We start from the raw sequence: 19,598 nt of genomic DNA, 5'->3' as shown, positions 1-19,598 counted from the left end.
CAATATTGGTGCGTTGGCTAACTAATTGCAACTGAAAGCCCAGAGGAAAGGTTGAGATAGGCTGAGTCTTTATAGGGGACAACAAAACCAATTAAATAACAGATTAAAGCTACTAAAATATTTCACTCATACAGAGGCCGTCAGTTTTATTGTTGGAGAATCCCTCAGTGTTCGGGGAAAAAGTACAGACTGGTGGAAAGTAGCTGACGAACTTTTCCCACGTGTGACGTACTGGTACAGACTCACACGTCATAGTAAAGAATTTATTTATTTGTTTAATTGGTATTTTACGCCGTCCTCAAGAATATTTCACTTATACGACGGCGGCCAGCATTGTGGTGGGAGAAAACCGAGGACAGCCAGGGTGAGCATAGTGTAGTAAGACATGCATGTGGCCTCCACCGGAGGTTTAGGACAGCACGGTTAAATGGCCCTACGGATCCCGTCATATTCTTACAGTCATGGTTCCCTACGAACGGTGAGAGCGGGGTAATCTACAAAATTTTCGTCCATAAGGCCGGAATTGAACTGTGTGCCTCAGTGGGCATGGTTGAGAGTCGCGCACCTTGTACCATTGAGCTACATACATCTCCTCTCAGAACAATTACAGGGAAGATACATGCAAGATACGTGTCAACATGCCAAATCGGACACTCCAAGGAGATTTCCCGAGCATACCATGTGTTGGTACATACATAAACACTGTACATCTGCTGAGTTTAGAGCCCAAAATGAACACCATGCTATTCATCCTGGATGCATGGCATTAGCTTGAACTCGTACCCATGTTATATGTAGCTCAAGAAGGGGCCATGACTTTCTAACGAGATGCCGCTTTGGGATTCTCGTTCTCTAAAAAAAGTAATCTGTTAAGTTTAACAGTAAGTCTGTTATCTGAGTGATGCTAGAATGTTACAGCAACAGGTTATTTTGTTAAATATAGCACACATATTCAACATAACGATTCTGTGAGACTAACAGGATATTACGTTGAACGTGACACAATAATGTGTTATAATAACAGATTACATTCTATCATCGCAGACTTTGTAAAATTTAACAGATTGACTTTTTGAGTGTTTAATATACAATTGTATCCTCAGTGGAATATGTATGCAAGTACAAGTTTTGAGTCATATATAACATGACATTAGGTATGTGATGTCCTCAAAGGAGGCATAAGACCCGAGTGTGTTCTCCATAGTGCCGGATGCGGCATCGAACATTTTCTTCTTGATTGTGTGGAATTTGAATATTATTCTCACAGAAACATTCTGAGAGAACTATGGGGTATAGAGAAATAATTTGTACAGTTTAATGAAGCCTGTATCTTAGTGACACAGGTAAATCATTTTCAGTGTCATTTTCATAATTGTTATATACATAAATTTCACTGAAAAAAAGTGCTTTAGAGGTCGAAAAGGCTGAACATTCACAGTAGTTACAAGCAACTTCAAGCCTACACGATGGCTTAGTGGTGGAACATTGTTCACTGACAGTCCATTGTCCATCTTCACTCAAAAACTGTGAAGGACATTATAAAAAATGAAACTTTAGGGCTATTTTTGTCTGTCCGAGCATTAATTTTGTTTAAAGAACTTCAGGACCTATAATTTAACAAAAGTGGATTTCAATAAAATATTTCGATGTCTGATCGTCAATATTTTTGGATACACAGGGGCCCATAGTCAACCTTAAATTAATACCGGGTATATATTTAGCTTACTATTCATTCATTTGATAATACTTAACACTTTTAAGACGTAATCAACTTGATGATGTTTCTTTAAATTTTTAATGTACTGTCCCTTTCTCGTGTACCAGTTCTTTATATCACATCGTATATATGATTGATTGTTTGCAAGATAAACACAGACTACATGACGCCTATATAGGCAATAATTATGCAGGACTGTGCATTTCCACTTCGTGAATATTGTTGCCAGTCCTTTCGCTTCTATTACCTCTTCATCACTGGTCTGGCGTAAAGTCATATGGCCATTCTTGAACACAATGTGTGACAGTTACGACAAGAAGATCTGCCCTCTCTAGCATTGCTGTTACCAATTCTTTTATATGAGCCGGTCAGTTCCTGTGTGTTCATATTGACGTATGCCATATCTGAGTGTTTCCTTTGGCTCTCACCAGGCTTATCTCGGCTTATAATTCTTGATGACACAGTATTACTGTATTACACCAGGTAGGCCCCTATATAGTGAGACTGTCCTCAGATTCAAGCTTGTTTCAGACACCTTCCATATGCAAAAGGCTCGGTCTGTGTGTTCCACACCACACAGAATATTTGGGAATATTTTTCTGCTTAGCTTGATGTCTGTTTATGATTCATATTTTCAGCAAAGGTTGTCATAAAGCTATACTGTACAAACCCTTATCAAATATAGCCGCACGATATGACATCCATATTACTTCGGACATCCATATTCCTTCGGATATCCATCACACTGTCAACCTTCCCAACTCGAGCTTTTAACGAATTTTTTAAATTAATAGGTATTTTTAGTGTCTAAAGTCAATAAAGACAAAGGCATGATAACTGCTATAAAAAGCATGATGAATTTATCATCACAGATAAAAACAACTGTAAAACAAATCACACAAACAATTATCGCAAAATCTGACATACATGTTCCACAATACGACAGGTATTCAACTTTGAAGTTTCACTAGGCTTCTAAAATTTTCAGATTTCAGTCGAACTCCATAACTTTACCCCTAACAACACAATACAAGCTTACATAACAGATCTACACCATGCACAAATGAAGATTTCTTCAAAACATTTGGTCAAAATGGAAAGCATTTTCCCACATTACAAAAACAACAATTCATACACCGTTAAGTATTATTGCTCTTAATACAAGCTGCTATATCTTTTGATAAGTTATACAACGACCACATAGACATGATACCCTGCAGTATAGATTCCTGTGCCTGAGCATGTGGGTGATTGTATTTTTGGACTATAAGTCAGGTGTATAATTATCACAATCTGCTCTCGTGTTGTATTTCAGGTTGGAGGTTTCCAATCTATATCTAGTATTACAGCTATATGTTACATGTTCTCAAACATTAGGCCTTATCATGAACAACACATCATTGCCTCTATACGTTCCCTGAAACTAGATGAAAAAATATACCTTATTTACCCTTATCAGTGATAATTTTACCCTCAACTTTAGAAGACACGAGAAAAGCATTTATAGCCCATAACTTTTGATTGTCAACATCTGAAATAATTTTATAGTTATATCTTTACCACATTTAGACATAGTGTAGATTAATGCCCTAAAACAACAAGAGTTGACAGCCACATACACAAAGATAAAGCATCAGATACATCAACAAAAAGAAAAAAAACTGTAAATAAATGATAAAATACTATACATGATCTGTTTAACCATATTGGTGGGACTGCTGAATATCAACAAAAATACCTGCTACCATCAAACTTGGTAACAAAATGTAAAAATGAACCAATACACATCATAATATGTAGTTTAACGTGAGACTATTGCAAGAAAGCTTAACAAGACAGCGTAACAATGGGCTACAAGCTAACAAAAAGTTTCTTTGTGATGATAATAAATATTTCAGTACCAGAAACTTTCAGTTATTATATTTATGAACATATTCATGTATATATGATATATGTGCTTAATCAAACTCAAAAAACTGTAAATACAGAGATGGTAATATGAGAATAGATAACACAAGGAGAATCAAGTCACAAAAGTGGAAAGCTTAATAAATGTTGAATGTTTCCAATAGACTTGTCAAATGCTTTCTGCTTAATTTTTATGAGGTTTCAATACAGTAAAGTAAAACAATTTCCCAAAAAATTCTGGATAAAAAACATGAGATAGCCTTACATATAATGACTACATTCAATAAAATATATGTCACTTTCTTTTTCTAGACAAACACAATAACACAGAAAATGACCTGCAGTATATACGTATGTACATTTAGACATGTGTGTGCACATATATATATATATATATATATATATATATATATATATATATATATATATATATATATGTTATCTATTTGTTTAAAACCATATTATTTGTGGTTAACTCTTAATATTTTGAATTTCATACAGAACTTAGATCTAAAGGATACATATGAAATCCCATAATGCTTAACACTATGGACAAACAGGATGACTACATCAATTCAGACTGACTACATTCAAATTTTCCTCTGCTTCAGGAATGTCATTAGTGATCCAATCCAAGTTCCTTTGTTGTCCCAAATCACAAAAAGGTAGGCTAATTTTGTAACCATATACAAAATGATTTCTACACTAAGATCCCAATTTTTAGAAAGTGTTTCTTGGAAAGCTAATAACAGCCTAATGGTGTATTATGCATGGTTTATGAAAGACAGAGTGCTGTATACATGGACTACTAGACTAGTGCTCAGTTGTCTCCCTTCATAGATGGAGGGCGCGTTCTGCTTAGGTTCACTTCACCCTGCCAATGCAGGTCATTGATATACATTCAGTGACGCAGCAGTGGGTCATAGGTGATGTCACTCAGCAGCCACGGGTGACAGCCTGCTATAATAGAGGAGAGCACATGGTATTCTGATCAGTCTGAAGCCAGAGCTGACCAGGAGCAGGCAGGCATGTCTACAAACAAGATTGGTACACTAGAATAATAGTTTTCCCACCATCCTTCCCCAAACTCCTCCCAACGCATTGCTCTACATGAAAGATGTCACATGGAAATTTCTATTAAAACATGCAGGTACTACATATCCTTTTTAGATAGTTACTTGTACTTTTCAACTCAACACTTTAAAGTATCACATTGTATCAAATATGGTCAATTGAAAGCATGGGTTTCTAAGTGTTAGCATTTCCATGTGCTCTCGGTACAAGTATACTTTAGTAAACAACGCAAAGGAAGATCGAATATTATCAATTCATGCCTGAAAAATCTACATGAATGTCTTGTAAAATAGTGATTTCAAAAGTTAATTTAGAAATTCATGCTTTATCATTTTATACAATAATCAAATTAATTTTCTGTTCACAACTTGTAGGGGCAACCTACAATGTCCGTGCAGATACTTACTGTTCTAATGGAATGTTACCGATGTACAGCAACTGACCAGTAAGATTGGCCAAGTACATATCCAGCTGCTTACATGGCCGGAGTACTGTTTTACTCCCACGCATACATGCAACATGTGAGCTGTCAATGCAGCGTAAACTCACTTAGGGGGTACCTTATTACTGATGTAAAGCATTTGGACATGTTGGTTAATGGTTGTCCCCAAGTGCCAAATGTAGATAATATGTAACTGTCATCTACAGTTAAGGTTATTAAATGGTATAATCAACGCAGCTCGGGACTTGTTGATTTGCAAAACTACAGCATTCATTTCGTACATGTAAACAGTCATGCTACAGACAGGGTCATGCTTGTTCTCACACATTTGTCAAAGCAGTTACACATTAGCTTGTTATGGAGATTTCTGATTATGTCTGACAGTTATTATCAAGTTATCAAAGAATAAACACTGAAAAAATGATGACACCACAATTCCAAAAAGAAAAAAAATAGCTGTAATCATATAACTTACAATATGCACCAAAATATAAAAGCAGTAGTTTTTACCAATGTATTCATTCATCCTTCACAAGTTAGGTGTTAAGGTGACATTCTGATACATTTTAACATAATGCACCATCATATAAATGTGTTTGCAACACTGATACAGAAATAGAAAAATCTAAGAAATAATTTGGAAATACTTATTTATAATTATTTGAGAAAGAGCGAAAGTGTATAATCAAGATGTATTTAAGTGAGTGTATAATTTACTCATATACAGCCACACTTAGGGATGCAACTCACCAGTGAAAAAAAAAACCCTTAAAATAACCAGCATGATGTCACCATGTCATTAGCAGCCCAGTAAGGAAACTTAGGAGGTTTGGTATTATAACCATCCAAATCACGAATGAGGAGTGCTGAGAAGCTTGCCCTATTGTACCGAAACATGGGGCATCTGGTAATACCAGTGGGGAAGTTGGGTGGGCAGACTGTTCACTCTCTGCTGGACACACCACATCATGTTTCTGCAACAACAACGACACAGAGAAGTATAATTACTGACATGCGGACAGGACAGGTTTCATTTGGTGAGAGTGATCACAAGCAATACAGTGTATATGAACTAGCTAAATCAAGACATATGTAAAGAGTGCTTAAAGTCTTAACTCAATAAGGGCACAAAAACAAAGTGTATGGAATCAAGGCATGTTAACCAAGTCTTTGTGCACACTGTCTAAATGAATCCAGACATGTACACAAAGTGTGTGGAATCTTATTAAATCAGGGAATGTACACAACATTTGAATCCACGCATAAAAACAAAGTGTGTGGAATCTTATTAAATCAGGGAATGTACACAATGTGTGAATCCAGACACATAAACAAAATGTTTGGAATCTTATTAAATTTTGACGTTAATCCGGACATGCAAACAAAGTGTATGATATTTTACTAAATGAGGAAATGTGAATCCAGTCATGTAAACAAAGTGTATGGAATCTTATTAAATCAGGGAATATACACAAAGTGTATATAGTGTCCATTATTATACACCTAAGTGTCCAGCGCCTACTAAATTATGTAGTAAACATAACTGTCCAATATTTTTAACATACTGGACAGTTGTAACCTGACGTCACACGTGCGGACTACTCTTTGTTTGTCAACAAGCAGACGACACAACACGATGTTCGTCCGTGCTCGTCCAGAAAAATCTGTGTCTCCGGACAGTCTGCTCTACCTCACACCAATTCCTGAATGTCGCCTCAAACCTGATGCAGCTGTGTGGTATTACTCCACTCCAATGGGAGAGCATCATTTGGGAGAGATAATGAAAAGGGCAGCCGAGGCTGCTGGACTGAACGGCCGGAAAACTAATCACTCGGTCCGAAAAACAACCGTCCAAACCCTTGTAAAATCTCCACATAAAATTATGCAGGTCACTGGACACAAATCCCTTGCTAGCATCCAGGAGTATGAAGCAAATGTCGAGTTTACTTCAGGGAAATCGTGCCTTCAGTCAACCATCTCCCACGTTTCCACTCCCTGGCTGGTCAGTTTAAGTGCACACAAATGAAGTCTTCACAACTCCAATGGCATCAACTTCTGCACAGAATCCCAAGGATAATCAGCTAACTTAGTCAGCAAACTCTACTTCTCTTTCGTCCTCATCCTGTAAAGATTACACTAGTCTATTCGGGGGCGCAGTTTTCAATAACTGCACTTTTAATTTTCAATGAAAAGACTGCATTCCTTTTCTTTACACTTCTGTTTGTAAAATACCGCTTCGGCCACGTGCTCCTGACCCACTTTTCCGTCAGCCAATGAAAGTGCTCCATTCAGTACTCCATATTCATCCGCAACCGGCTATCCGCTAATGTTACGCGATATGAAATAATTAGCACGGTTTTACCCAATTTGTTTAGCGTTCAAGTTTATTTACTTTTTTTACATTTTTGACAGGTGGGTGTATAATAAATAGGTTATTGGATTGTATGGTTCTGTATGGACTCGTCCATACAGGACCATACAATACAATACCCTATAAATACTGAACCACGCAGGACCTGGTTTCACTAAAGTGTTTGGGCAAGACTGCATGTACATGCATGTAGTTACCATAGATATCAGTACTAAGGCAATAACATCACCATTCATGGACATTTTTGCTACATGGCACAAGGATCTGGGGCCCATTTCACATGACTACCATGGCAACGTAATGCCTACAGTACTGGTTGCCATGGAAGTTAAGTGCATGTGATGTAAACACATGTATTCACCGAATGCATATAATAGGGAAAGCCTAGAACATAATCTAGTGTGTCCAGGAACAATTTTTTAAATATGAAAATATACATCATATGTTACGTGTAACAGCTTTTACACAGCACATCTTACACTTACACTGCATAATTCGGCACATGACGGACAGATTATCTCCCCTTGATGAAGCCAGCTTTTTGAAGTACCAAACACCTTGACTTTCTGGCCCATGTAACTACATAGGTAGGATCTGCTGGCAACTTGCAGAGATAGGCCAGTGCCATTACGGCAGGTATACTGTAAACAATAAACTAAGACATAGGTCAACTGTGAAGACAAATTTCAAAATATTATAATTTCCAAAACTGATTTAATGTTATTGATTTATGTATTTATATGTTCGTTGGAGATTTATGCCGAAGTCAAGACCAGTATATGCACCATGCTAATGGAAACTCCTAGTGAATTTACTGATTTATTTGTTTAATTATTTACAATCATGCTGACTTATATCATAGTGTTATTTCACAAGAATTTCACTTACAGGACAGTATATACCTACATTATATTATAATATCTATATTAGCAGGTAACAGAAAAACCTCCTGCACTGTTTCTGTTTTCTTGACTGGTAACATAATATCACAGTTATTTATTACATGTTACAGCTTTGAAGTAATTTTTAAGAACTGCAGAGTGGTGAGTACAAACAGGGGAAGTAAGCCTGCATGATAGCAGTATCTTCCTCATTACATCCACAAGCACTGACCTGATAACAGCCACTGCCTCCATGCTGGGGACTAGTGCTCTCATGACAATGCTTCAGCACGAAGAAACCAGCATGGTTAAAGCAAGCAGACTTTGCACCATATTTTTCCAGCAGGTAGTTTAATTTTGGCTCTGTATAAACATATAGTATACGTACATATGCACTGATACCTCTACAGTCATTTTATGAACAGAGATATTTAGCTATTGTTCTGGAATACAAAACTGGAGGAGAAAAAAAAGACTACAGTTGAAAACAAAGAAGAAGAGTTTAAAATCTCACAGAAAACATCAATTTAAACCTAAAAGTTACAATACGAATAACGCACACATATGGTTTCATATCAGGGTCCAATGCCATATATTAAAACTCAAAAATGACGTGTAATAAGATATTATCAACATTGCAACCCCAGCATCTGAGCAAGTAACTATCAGGAAACTTAATTTCAATCACCTGTACTCGTTAAAAAAGAATTAAAAGATCAAAGAATTCCAATCACTTACCACTTATTCAAATGAGTCACCATATACTTGAGATAGTCACATCAGTATCGACACATATATATTCTTAACTTATACCAGTTCTGTATCAAAACTATGTTGTTAATCATGTCTTACCTATGTTATTAGCAGGATCAGTACACTTGGAGGTTCTTAGTGCCATATCTCCAGACTTCCACGTAAAGTCCTGCCAATCACAGCACAAAATAAGCATAAACAATTTTTTTCTCTCAAGTTTTATCAATTGTTATGGTTATCAATTTTCTCTGATATCCACAGGTATTTATATGTCTATAAGCAAATATTTATTTATTTAGTTATTTATTCATTTGACTGGAATGATTCTAGAAAATTTCACTTGTACAGCTGCAGCCAGCATTATGGTGGGAGTAAACAGGTTGACTTTATCATCTGTGACAGGAGAGGAAACCAGCATGAATTTGAATTCACAGCAATCGCATTGGTGAGAGGCTCCTGGGTCATGCTAGCACACTAACCACTAGGCCATAGAATGCTCCCTCTCAACCCCAGCAAATACCCACACGTAGTACAATTCTGACCTGTATAAAGGGACAGTAATCCGCCAGGAACACGGACCCACCAAAGTCCCGAGGGTCGCTCCCCGGGATGGAAGGGATGTCACGGAAGTACTGAAATAATAACAGATGCATATATACTAAGAGACATGCATCAAGTCTGACAACATCTTGAGCAATTCACAGCTTTAAAATTGTACCACAATGGCAACTGAGCACAGTTTCCATGTATTATATTTATTTATTTGTTTGTTTATTCATTTAATTTTTTCTTTTTTCTTTTTTTTTTTTTGGCAGTCTTATTTCATTTAGTTTAGAGGCCACTTTAGGATGCTTACTAAAAATGGTGAGGCATCTTCTATATGTAACACTCTGTTCTGTATTAACTACATACCTGAAACTGCCTAGGAATGGGTCTACTGGGAGGGTACTCCACCAGATTACACAAGGCCACAGATTCCCTGTTCATAGAGCACTCTGTGAGAAGCAAACCCTCCTTTGGATTATCACAGTAAGGGTGCAAGCTCTCCTTCCTAAAACACAGGTAACAGCAAATACAAGTTCATCAGTGAGTACAAGGTATACAGGGTGAATACAAAATGAACAGTAAAAAAAAAAAAAAACGTGAATATATGTATGTATGAATGCCTGAGGTTCTACGCTGTATACTTTACAATTTCACATACTTTACAAAAAGTCACATAAAAACAAGGAGACGTTAGGTGTGCATACACATGCAGTGTCTTCTCGTGGCAGGGTGAGTCCATGCTGCCAGGACTCCCAACTTCCAGATGGACGCGCTAAAAATTTGGCCACCAAAGCGGTCAACAGTGAACATACGGTCAACATTGAATATAAAGTGAACAGTGAAAACTAAGTGAACAGCGAATACAATGTCAACAGTGCATGCAATGTGTACAGTTAGTACAAGGTGAACAATGAACACAAGGTGAGCAGTGAGTACATGGTGAACAGTGAATACAAGGTGAGCAGTGAGTACATGCTGAACAATGAATACATGGTGAGCAATGAGTACATGCTGAATAATGAACACAAGGTGAGCAGTGAGTACATGGTGAACAGTGAATACAAGGTGAACAGTTAGTACAAGGTGAGCAGTGAGTAGATGTCTTGGTCATGGACTGTCTTGTGTCATGTACACCAAAACAGAAATCTACCCTTAAGCAACACTCACATTTCCTTTCGCCTGACCATCCACTCCATACAGCTCTTCTTCACAAAATCACAGCCAAGGTTTTTACCCCACAACAACTCTTCAGCATTATCATAGTTCACTCTGTACCATCTGAAAAATAAAACACAAGGTGGTTAAAAAGCACAGGTGAGGTTCAGAAAGCATCAAAGATCTTCTAGGATCTTAAGGCCTGCTCAAGGATTTCCCATGGATTTAAGCTTGATGAAGATCAGTAATATATTATTACAGACACTAGCAAATTTATTCAGAGTGGCATAACCTGAGCCAGGCACACATAATTTGTTCCTCTGTTTGCTTGAGGTTTAACCTTGCTTCAACATTACTGAGGTAATTAAATATCAAAATAATAGCAGGCCAGTTCCAGTGTTGACATATTTCTAATGCAGCACTGCAACGACATACCAAAGACACCAAAAATAATGCCACATTCAGTCACAGTACACTGACACCAGGTCAGTGTGTACTTAGCATATCCCAATATGGTGAGTGTGATGTGAACCAGAGCCAGGTCTGCAAATTTTACAGTGGAAAGAACCTGGCTGGGAACACATAAGAGAACAGCAAGATGAAGAAACAGAAATACCCTTCCCATACCACTGACAAACAGTGAGGTGGACAACACAATTTCTTCACCTTTTTCCAGAGTCTATTTATTTATTTTTTTATTTTCATTAAGCTGCATCAAGTTATTTATGTATATTACAAACTGTAATATGGAGAACAAATGATGCCTTACCCTGTATCCTCCATCAATGCTAATGTGATCCTGGAGAAGACTGGGTTCTGAGTGTAGGTCCCAGTCATAGCCTCATTCTGTTTAACAACAACAGAAGACAAGAAGATTAAACTAAAGCCACACTCAGTCACAGTACACTAAATTAAACTTGATCAAATAAATATGTGACAGGAGCAACACGTTTATTTACTCATTTGATTATTGTTTTACTCAGAACCTATTAAAGAATATCTATCTCATTTGACAGCTGTCAGATTTAAACGTAGCAGTTAAGGAAACCAAGCAGATCCAGTGAAACCACAGCACCTCGCCGATTTGCTGATAACCACATGACATAATGCGGCTTTTGAACAGGTGAAAACGGGATTCAAAATTATGATCTTATCGCTGTAGATTTCAGATACAAACTATATTACATTACACATACTTAAATTACACAAAAACATGTATTTGTACAAAAATTCTAGCATAACTATGAACACAATTTTGAAGTTACAGATACATGTAGGTATTGTATTAAAACCCAGAAAACAACATACTTCAAACACCCGTTTTTCCCAGTGGGTAAGTGTCGTTCCCAGAATGCCCTGGTCTTCTAGCTCGGCTCCTTCCAGAGTTGAGCAGTTAAAGTGTCGCCGGGTTTCTTCCTGGCAAGTACATTTACAACACTTGAGTTTTTTAACAAATGTAGGTTTTTGGTTGATTACTGCAATGTGAGCTATTGAACCCACTCATCTGGGGTCAAGTATATTTAGAGATTAAGAATGTGAAACTTAATCAGCAGTCATATCACATGTACAACATCCAGACCTGTTGAAAAGAAATCAGAACAATGTTAATGTTAAACTAATGTTAAAAGTGTTCTTCTTTTGACAGTTCTGATTGCTTAATATCAACTCTCCTGTACATTTTCACAAACTGAAACACACTGCCACCAAAAGACATACGTGTTATAGTGGTCTTTGTCATGTCATCTAAAAGTGGCATAACAATATATAAAGACTGAGAGTAGAACAGATGTGAGATTGTCTTGGTGTCCAGGAAGAATCAGAGTGACATACCACAACTCGGGGAGTGACGAGGAGATGAACCTGTTTGGGGATGTTTCCAGATGCCACCATCCACATAGGCCTGGTGATAGCCTTGACAACCTTCTCACTCCACATGTGCACACCCATACTAAAAAAACATATAATTAGGGTTTTTCTATATAATTATGCATGAAGAACATAAAACAGACCGAAACAAAGACTAGAGAGAGTGACTGGGAGAAAGAGTCACAGAGGGCTCTTAATTACGACTGATTACACTGTCAAAATACCCTGTTGAATTTGATATATTTTACTTGTATTTTATGGTTTCATCCACAATTTGCTCTGTTTTAGATGAGGAGAAATCCAGAGTAAACCACTGCCGTTCAAAGTCTCAGCTGAGGCAGCCTGGGCTGAATTAGAACAGATAAGCTCATTGGTCTAGGATTTGGAAATACATGTAGCAGCACGCCACTGATTGGTCACAAATTGTCTAACATGACTTAAAATCTGCCTACACTTACCATAAAGTCTGTGCCAAGCTAAATACATCTCACATATTTTTTTTTACAACTTTCACTTACGTTTCATTGAAGATGGGTTTGTTTGTGGGTCCTCTTCTTGGAGTTAAAGGATTTCCTAAAGGATCTCTGTAGAATGCATACAGACCAGCTGTAAACCCCTGGAACACAACCAATGTACCAATCAAACAAATTTGTGATCACACCAGCTTTTGCACACTACCAGTTTAGCAGTTCATGGCTTTCAATTAATTGTAAACAATGAGCACAATAATTACTGATGCCCACAGAATTTGTTTAATATGTACCACTCTTAATACGAAAACCGCAATGTAAAAACACAATGTAAAGAGAACTGTTGTATCCTCATTACATGAAGTATATACGCGTACCAGAGCATGTAGAATTTCATGTTTAACAGTGGAGATAGTCTGATGGAGATCGTGTGCAGTGGTAGATAAAGTCCCGGGGCAAATGTTGATGTACCCAGCCACAGGTCTGAAAAGGGAAAACAAGGGAGATAACTCATCACCTTGGTGTAGAGTACATAATACTTGCTGGATACACTTGCTAAAAAAAACACATGAATACCTGTGGGATAAGAGACAAAAGTTTGCTACAGAGAAAGTCTATATTATAAGTTTTAAAACAGGCGAGTTTCGTCCCCCACTTATGGTCACCAAGGCCTCACAAGCAAGGAAAGTGTGGGCGTCTCCAAATTCTCTGTCACTAATCACTGACAGATAAGGCCCCACACTAGGAATCTTCACTATCATGTTTATAAATAACCTCATTACACTATGATGGATTGTGTGTAAAAACTACAAGCTAAATGGTTGAGGTTCAGCACACCTGTTGTCTTCTTAGTACAACTGTACCAGGGATTCTCACCTGTCAAGGGCATGTTCCAGCTGACAGTGAGCTGCATAAGCCACAGTAGAGCCCAGGTGGCAGCGATCAGACTGGACAGCTGAGATGTAGAGGATAAAGTCTGTGTTGTGCACACCAGGTCCGGTAATGCCTTTCTTCTCACAAAGCACACTGCCCGAACAAGTGTAACACGCCTGACAACAACAACGGATATGAGTTCATTTCAATAATCAGAGAATAAAGAAACGTGAAGACTTGTTCTTCCTCCTCCTTCTTCCCTCGGGCAAGTGTCAACAATTTATCATTGTATGTATGCACATGTGCTATTCATTATGTACAAAGGATAAGGTATTACCCTAAATTCTTGAAAAAATCCAAATCTACCAAGAACAGGTGCTAACAACAAGACAGAAATTGCCTGTATAAGGATAATTTAAACTATACCTAGTGCGTGGTTAAATACAAATATTTCATTTTTGATTTATGCCGTATTGAAGTTTATTTCCACAACAGCAGCCACGTTTCCAAAGTCAAAAGGGCAGAAAAACCATGTAGAGCTAAGACGAAAATCACCTGATCTTGGTAATTACCTTACATCGACTGAAAGTAAACCATTAGGTTTTAGCCTCTATCCAGGAAGAACCCATTAAAATACTTAGCCAGTGAGAATACACACTAACAGCTATAAATATTCTTTTGGGTCTTCTGGAGATAGCCTGGAGTATGGTTAGAGTGCTTTACCTGGACACCCTTTCTTAGTCTATTCCGCAGGTGAAGAATCAAATTTTATACCACTGATTCATAAAGTCCTGTATGTTTATCAGACAATTGTTTACTTCAGTAAAGCTTCAGCAAAGGCAACTATGAAAAGTTGCACAGTGGAACAGTGATGATGTATTCTGTACCTCAAGGTGTTCTTGCGGGATAATGACTTCTCCACACATGGTGTTGGCCACACAGGACAGTACACAGTATGGTGTCTGGCTCACCTGTCTGTCCATTGACCACACTGTGTGGTACTGAACCTTACCCTGGATACACTTTCTGAATCAAGAAATGAGAAAAAATCCTTGTTTCATAAACTTTTGTGTTTTCATTTATTCATTTATTTATATGACTGTTGCCTGACACCATTCTCTTTTCAATTAAATACCCAGCTTAAACCACAGGCCTCTGGCAAGTTTATACTGATGAACTTTCCCACATGTGGTCTTCAGCGAAGGTAAGTCTATGAAAATGACCACACACACATTGTCAACTGCTTATTATCAGCAATGGTTAAAAGCAGGGGAAGATAATATTCCCTGTCTAAGGCCAGACTCTAACTCGCAAATTTAGTGGCATAGGGACTGAAGGACCTCTTCTGCAGAACACACATAAACAACCACTGAAATGAATCCAGTTCTTCTTCAATACACACATGTAACTCTTGTGACTACCAAGAAGTTCCATGTAACAACAGACATAAACATTTCTTTCATATAGTTTTAAGAAAAAAAAAGACGCCACCACTATTTCATCTTTACCCAACTCCATTCCCAGTGTCCATGTTTCCACAGATCTTGTATTTTACATCAACTAAATTGATTTGTTTCAGTTAATATGATCTGCTTCCAGTTTTGATCTGTTAATTTATTTCTTCGGCGTTTTACACCATACTCAAGAATATTTCACTTATACAAAGGCAGCTAGAATTATGATAAGAAAAAACAGGGCAGAGCACAGGGGAATCCCACGACCATCTGCAGGTTGCTGACAGACCTCACGCACAGTGGGAAAGGAAGCCAACATGAGTGACCGTATTGATGGGACACTCATGGGTCATTGCGCAATGCTTTCATGCTAACCCCTCTCAGCAACAGAGGCCTCAGCTACCAGTTTTGATGTTGATCACTTACGATTTAATAAGTCAAAAACATGAAGTGGTTTTTTTTTTTTAATTATTAAAGTCCTCTCCACATGCAGTCCTGCAGTCAGCCACAATGTATTGTGCTGAGAGCGGGGTTAAGCAGTGCCAAGACTTAAATGTTATCTTCAGAGCATTTTTGCCATGTTTTTAATATTGAGAAAGGAAAAATATTTATAATATATATCTATTGCTTGATAGAATTGACTTTAAAAAATCTGCACCTTGATTTGGGTTTTAATTTCTCCAATTATCTCAAATTAAATCACTATCTTAATTGTTGGTAATATACCTGGACATAAATGGATGGAAAATACAAACTGTACATGTAAGCCTGTATGTATACATGTATGTACATTAAAGCTACTAACTGCTACAAAAATATGACTGTTACATTGTCCTTTCAGAGATAAAAAATTAAAAACATACAAAAATCAACACAAATGCACCAAAAACAGTAGCAATGCACACATACAAAGTAGGCTACATGTTTTTCTTTGTTTTAAATATCAGAAACAGATCTAGGTAAACAAAGTACATGTGCATGCCAGGTTATCTACGTAAAGAAAGTATGTGCCCCCAAGAGCCTGCACTTATGACTGTCTTGGCAGAACAGGATGTCTCATGTTTACTTACATTACCTTTGTAATTTGATAGGGGCGCGGTTCTGACGAACTTTGAGTGTGCTTTCCCAGTAGTTGACAGCTGTTGGAAGTACATTTCTCTGAAGGAACAGAAGAAGGGTAAAAAACAAAAAGGTCTGAATATACAAAAAAACACACGCGTTACACAAGTATTAAGTTGCAGGAAATGATCTACAGAAGAAGTACATGTACAAATATATACTTAGCACACAGTCTGAAGTGGTACCTTTAGAACATCTCTTTGCACAGAAGTCAGATCATCAACACTGTGGTCATAATGAAGGTAAATCCTCAACGGCTGGTCTGCACTTCTCTTCCTGATCACATGCTCCTCTTCTAAGTGAACACCATGTACAACCTGCCAAGTAATATCCACAAACCACGCTTATTCTACAAATTAAGAAGCTGAGGCATTAGAGCGGGGCATGTGGAAATAATGTATTCTCTTGGTTTCATAATTATTTTAGCTCACTTTACCATTTGGATGATGTCAATAACACAGTAATTTTCTCATGTACCCCTTTATTCATTCCATTTGTAATTTTGTCAGAAATGGAGTGTACAATGTACACTCTACATGAAGGACAGTGCCAATCCTTCCATTCCCATTTACATGTGAATTTATTGCTTATTTCCCATCCTCAATCACAGCTCAATCCCACTCATCAATTTCCTTTATACAGCAGTTATACAAGTGACTGTGATTAAGAGCCTGAGACTGTGAGGTACATACAAATGTATTTATTTGACAAGTGTTTAAGGAGGATGGCTTAAAAACATACTGAAAAAAAGGCAAAAATTCTATATTACAACTCCATATCAACTACTGTTGCACGATCTGGGGATATGCCAGCAAGTACCAGATAGAAAGAATCTCAAAACTTCAAAAAAGAGCAGCTAGATTACTATTAAATGCCCCTTATTCAACACCAACTTCCAACCTTTTCAAGCTACTCAAATGACTCTATATCCAACACAAAATTTCCCAGCAAACAGGAGTCTACAAGTATAAGATACTAAATGGAAAGTGCCCAACATACCTGAATACACTATTTAAACCTGTAACCTCTGCAACTACAACACATCTCCGATCAACAACGAATAGTAATATTCAAGTGCCATTCCCCTCCTCAAAGTATGTTAAACAAAGCCTTTCATACAATGGTCCAAAACTGTGGAACTCATTAGAAAGGGACTGAAAAAAAGAGTCAAAATCTCCAAACACGTTTCATAAAAAGTTTCATTCAACCTTCCTTGAAAAACAAAATGTAAATGCTTAAAAACCCATTTTCAATATATACATAGTTAATATCTTGATTGTAATCTGTCCTTTGCTGATTGTGTTCATTTTGTATTGCTTTGTGTAGCATAATTACTGAATCTTTGACTACTTTTGATACCGTTATGTGTGTAAACTATTTTTCTGGTCACTGTTAATATTTACTTGTAAATGTTATGTTTGTATTGTCACCCTGTCAGAGGGACTCTCCTAAGAACAGTTTTTGTAACTGACAGAGTAAATGTTCATCATCTGTCACCCTCAGAAAATAAAATTATTTATATATATATATATATATATATGTCCAGAATATTTCACTCATGATCAGCTTAGACCTATTACACTTGATTGCTTGTTTCCAGTCTGTCACTATTTAACACTCCCAACTCATTATTTCATTCCTTGGCAGAAAAAATCATTATTGTCAATGTGACATTATCATAAAATAATATCAGTGAAAGATGAAAACTGTTTTGATGTCCCACCAACTGTCCAAAATACTTGTATGTTAAACTAAGAATCAGGTGTCATCAACCTTACCATGGGTGGGTAAAGCTGAGAGATAATGATTCTAACTTCCCAAATGTGATGTTTATCTTCACTAATTAATGCCCAAAAAACCAGAGTCCTTTTACACCAATCTCAGCTGCCCAAAATAGGTTATGGAATTCCTCTTGCTGATAAGTAATGGTATGCCTAGCTCTGAGATCAGTTGGCCACATTCCCAGCTCAGCTTCAACATACATTAACCACTCTGAACTGTTACATTAACTTTGATCATTCAAACAATAGTTTAAGTCAAAACTCCCAAACAAGTTGTCAGTCACTCTTTTTATGGTGTACATCTTCTTGGGTTTCAATCTAAATGTCTCTCAAGTTTTTCTTTTGCTGGAAGATGTTGAGTGCAAGCCAACTAAACTGAAAATGGCACCTAATGAAGTCTCCCTTGCTGATGATGTACCCAGTAGGCCTACATATGTATCTGTAGTTATGTTATGGTCTTTATTATTAATGAATAAATAGGTGATATGAAGCCAAAATTCCTTTTAGATTAAAGGAACCATGTTTCTGTAGTGCACAGCTTTGACATGTTGAGTGAGTGAGTGAGTGCTTGGGGTTTAATGTCGTACTTTACAATCTTTCAGTCATATGACAATGATTGACCTGTTGAGGACAGCACACTGTTCCAGGTTAGTAAATTGAAGAGTATCAATATTTCAGAAAAGCTATGCAGGGAAGAATGAAACAGATCTCAGTTCTACGGTATATCAGTGGTACTGGTATAATGCTAGACCAACTAGACGGACTCAGTCAGTGTGCAATTTCAGAATTCTGACAGTTATCGTAAGTCTAACAGTCCATCAAGATGTCATATAAAAAGCTGTCAATAGGCTCGTAAACTGTAACAAAAAAAAACAAAAACAAAAACAAAAAACAAAAACAAAAAATTATAAGAAACCTACCTCATGCTCGGCGGGTATGCGATGTGAGCAGGAATGGGCTGTCACTGTCAATGTGGGGACAATGATCAGAAACAACAACAACAACCATACAAAAGCCATATGATCGGTTTCAACTAAGCGCCTCCGCCCCCTTTTCTTCCACCGCACTCAATAACTCTTGCAACTGTACGTCGCTTGACTCATACTTTTTCAGGTCATATTCAATTGGATAAAGGAAGCGGCAGCTCTAGTAAGACGTAACTTTATTTACTGAGTACTCCACTTATGA

At 37.3% G+C, this 19,598-nt stretch overlaps 1 protein-coding gene across 2 annotated transcripts; it reads right to left on the bottom strand.

Annotated features, from left to right (window-relative positions):
* Positions 1–4,063: 4,063 nt before the first annotated feature.
* Positions 4,064–19,461, bottom strand: LOC135461894 (leishmanolysin-like peptidase). 2 transcript variants are annotated; one of them, XM_064739171.1, is made up of 17 exons: positions 19,331–19,461; positions 16,815–16,946; positions 16,586–16,668; positions 14,944–15,082; positions 14,060–14,232; positions 13,561–13,666; positions 13,232–13,329; positions 12,678–12,795; positions 12,156–12,263; positions 11,617–11,693; positions 10,860–10,970; positions 10,059–10,197; positions 9,689–9,778; positions 9,246–9,315; positions 8,626–8,756; positions 7,998–8,153; positions 4,064–6,115 (listed from the first exon to the last, which is right to left on the bottom strand). In XM_064739171.1, exons 1-17 carry the CDS (start codon positions 19,427–19,429, stop codon positions 5,930–5,932), a joined length of 2,016 nt encoding a protein of 671 aa, XP_064595241.1. In that variant the 5' UTR covers positions 19,430–19,461; the 3' UTR covers positions 4,064–5,929. The 2 variants fall into 2 exon arrangements, with proteins under 2 accessions (XP_064595241.1, XP_064595242.1); XM_064739172.1 differs by lacking the exon at positions 19,331–19,461 and adding an exon at positions 17,629–17,691.
* Between the last annotated feature and the right edge of the window lie 137 nt (positions 19,462–19,598).

The sequence above is a fragment of the Liolophura sinensis genome, chromosome 1 (assembly GCF_032854445.1).
Source record: "Liolophura sinensis isolate JHLJ2023 chromosome 1, CUHK_Ljap_v2, whole genome shotgun sequence".
Taxonomy (NCBI): domain Eukaryota; kingdom Metazoa; phylum Mollusca; class Polyplacophora; order Chitonida; family Chitonidae; genus Liolophura; species Liolophura sinensis.
Note: the sequence above shows the minus strand (reverse complement) of the source record. Positions and strands in the feature narration are given on the sequence as shown.

What these genes read in the sequence shown, in the direction of transcription:
- LOC135461894 (XM_064739171.1), bottom strand. Translation starts at nt 19,429, where the DNA reads ATGGCTTTTGTATGGTTGTTGTTGTTGTTTCTGATCATTGTCCCCACA. An exon ending in CCATTCCTAGGCAGTTTCAG is followed by an intron (nt 9,779 to 10,058) that starts GTATGTAGTTAA and finishes TTATTATTTCAG; the next exon opens with TACTTCCGTGACATCCCTTC. An exon ending in CATGTGCCGAATTATGCAGT is followed by an intron (nt 6,116 to 7,997) that starts GTAAGTGTAAGA and finishes TTGTTGTTGCAG; the next exon opens with AAACATGATGTGGTGTGTCC.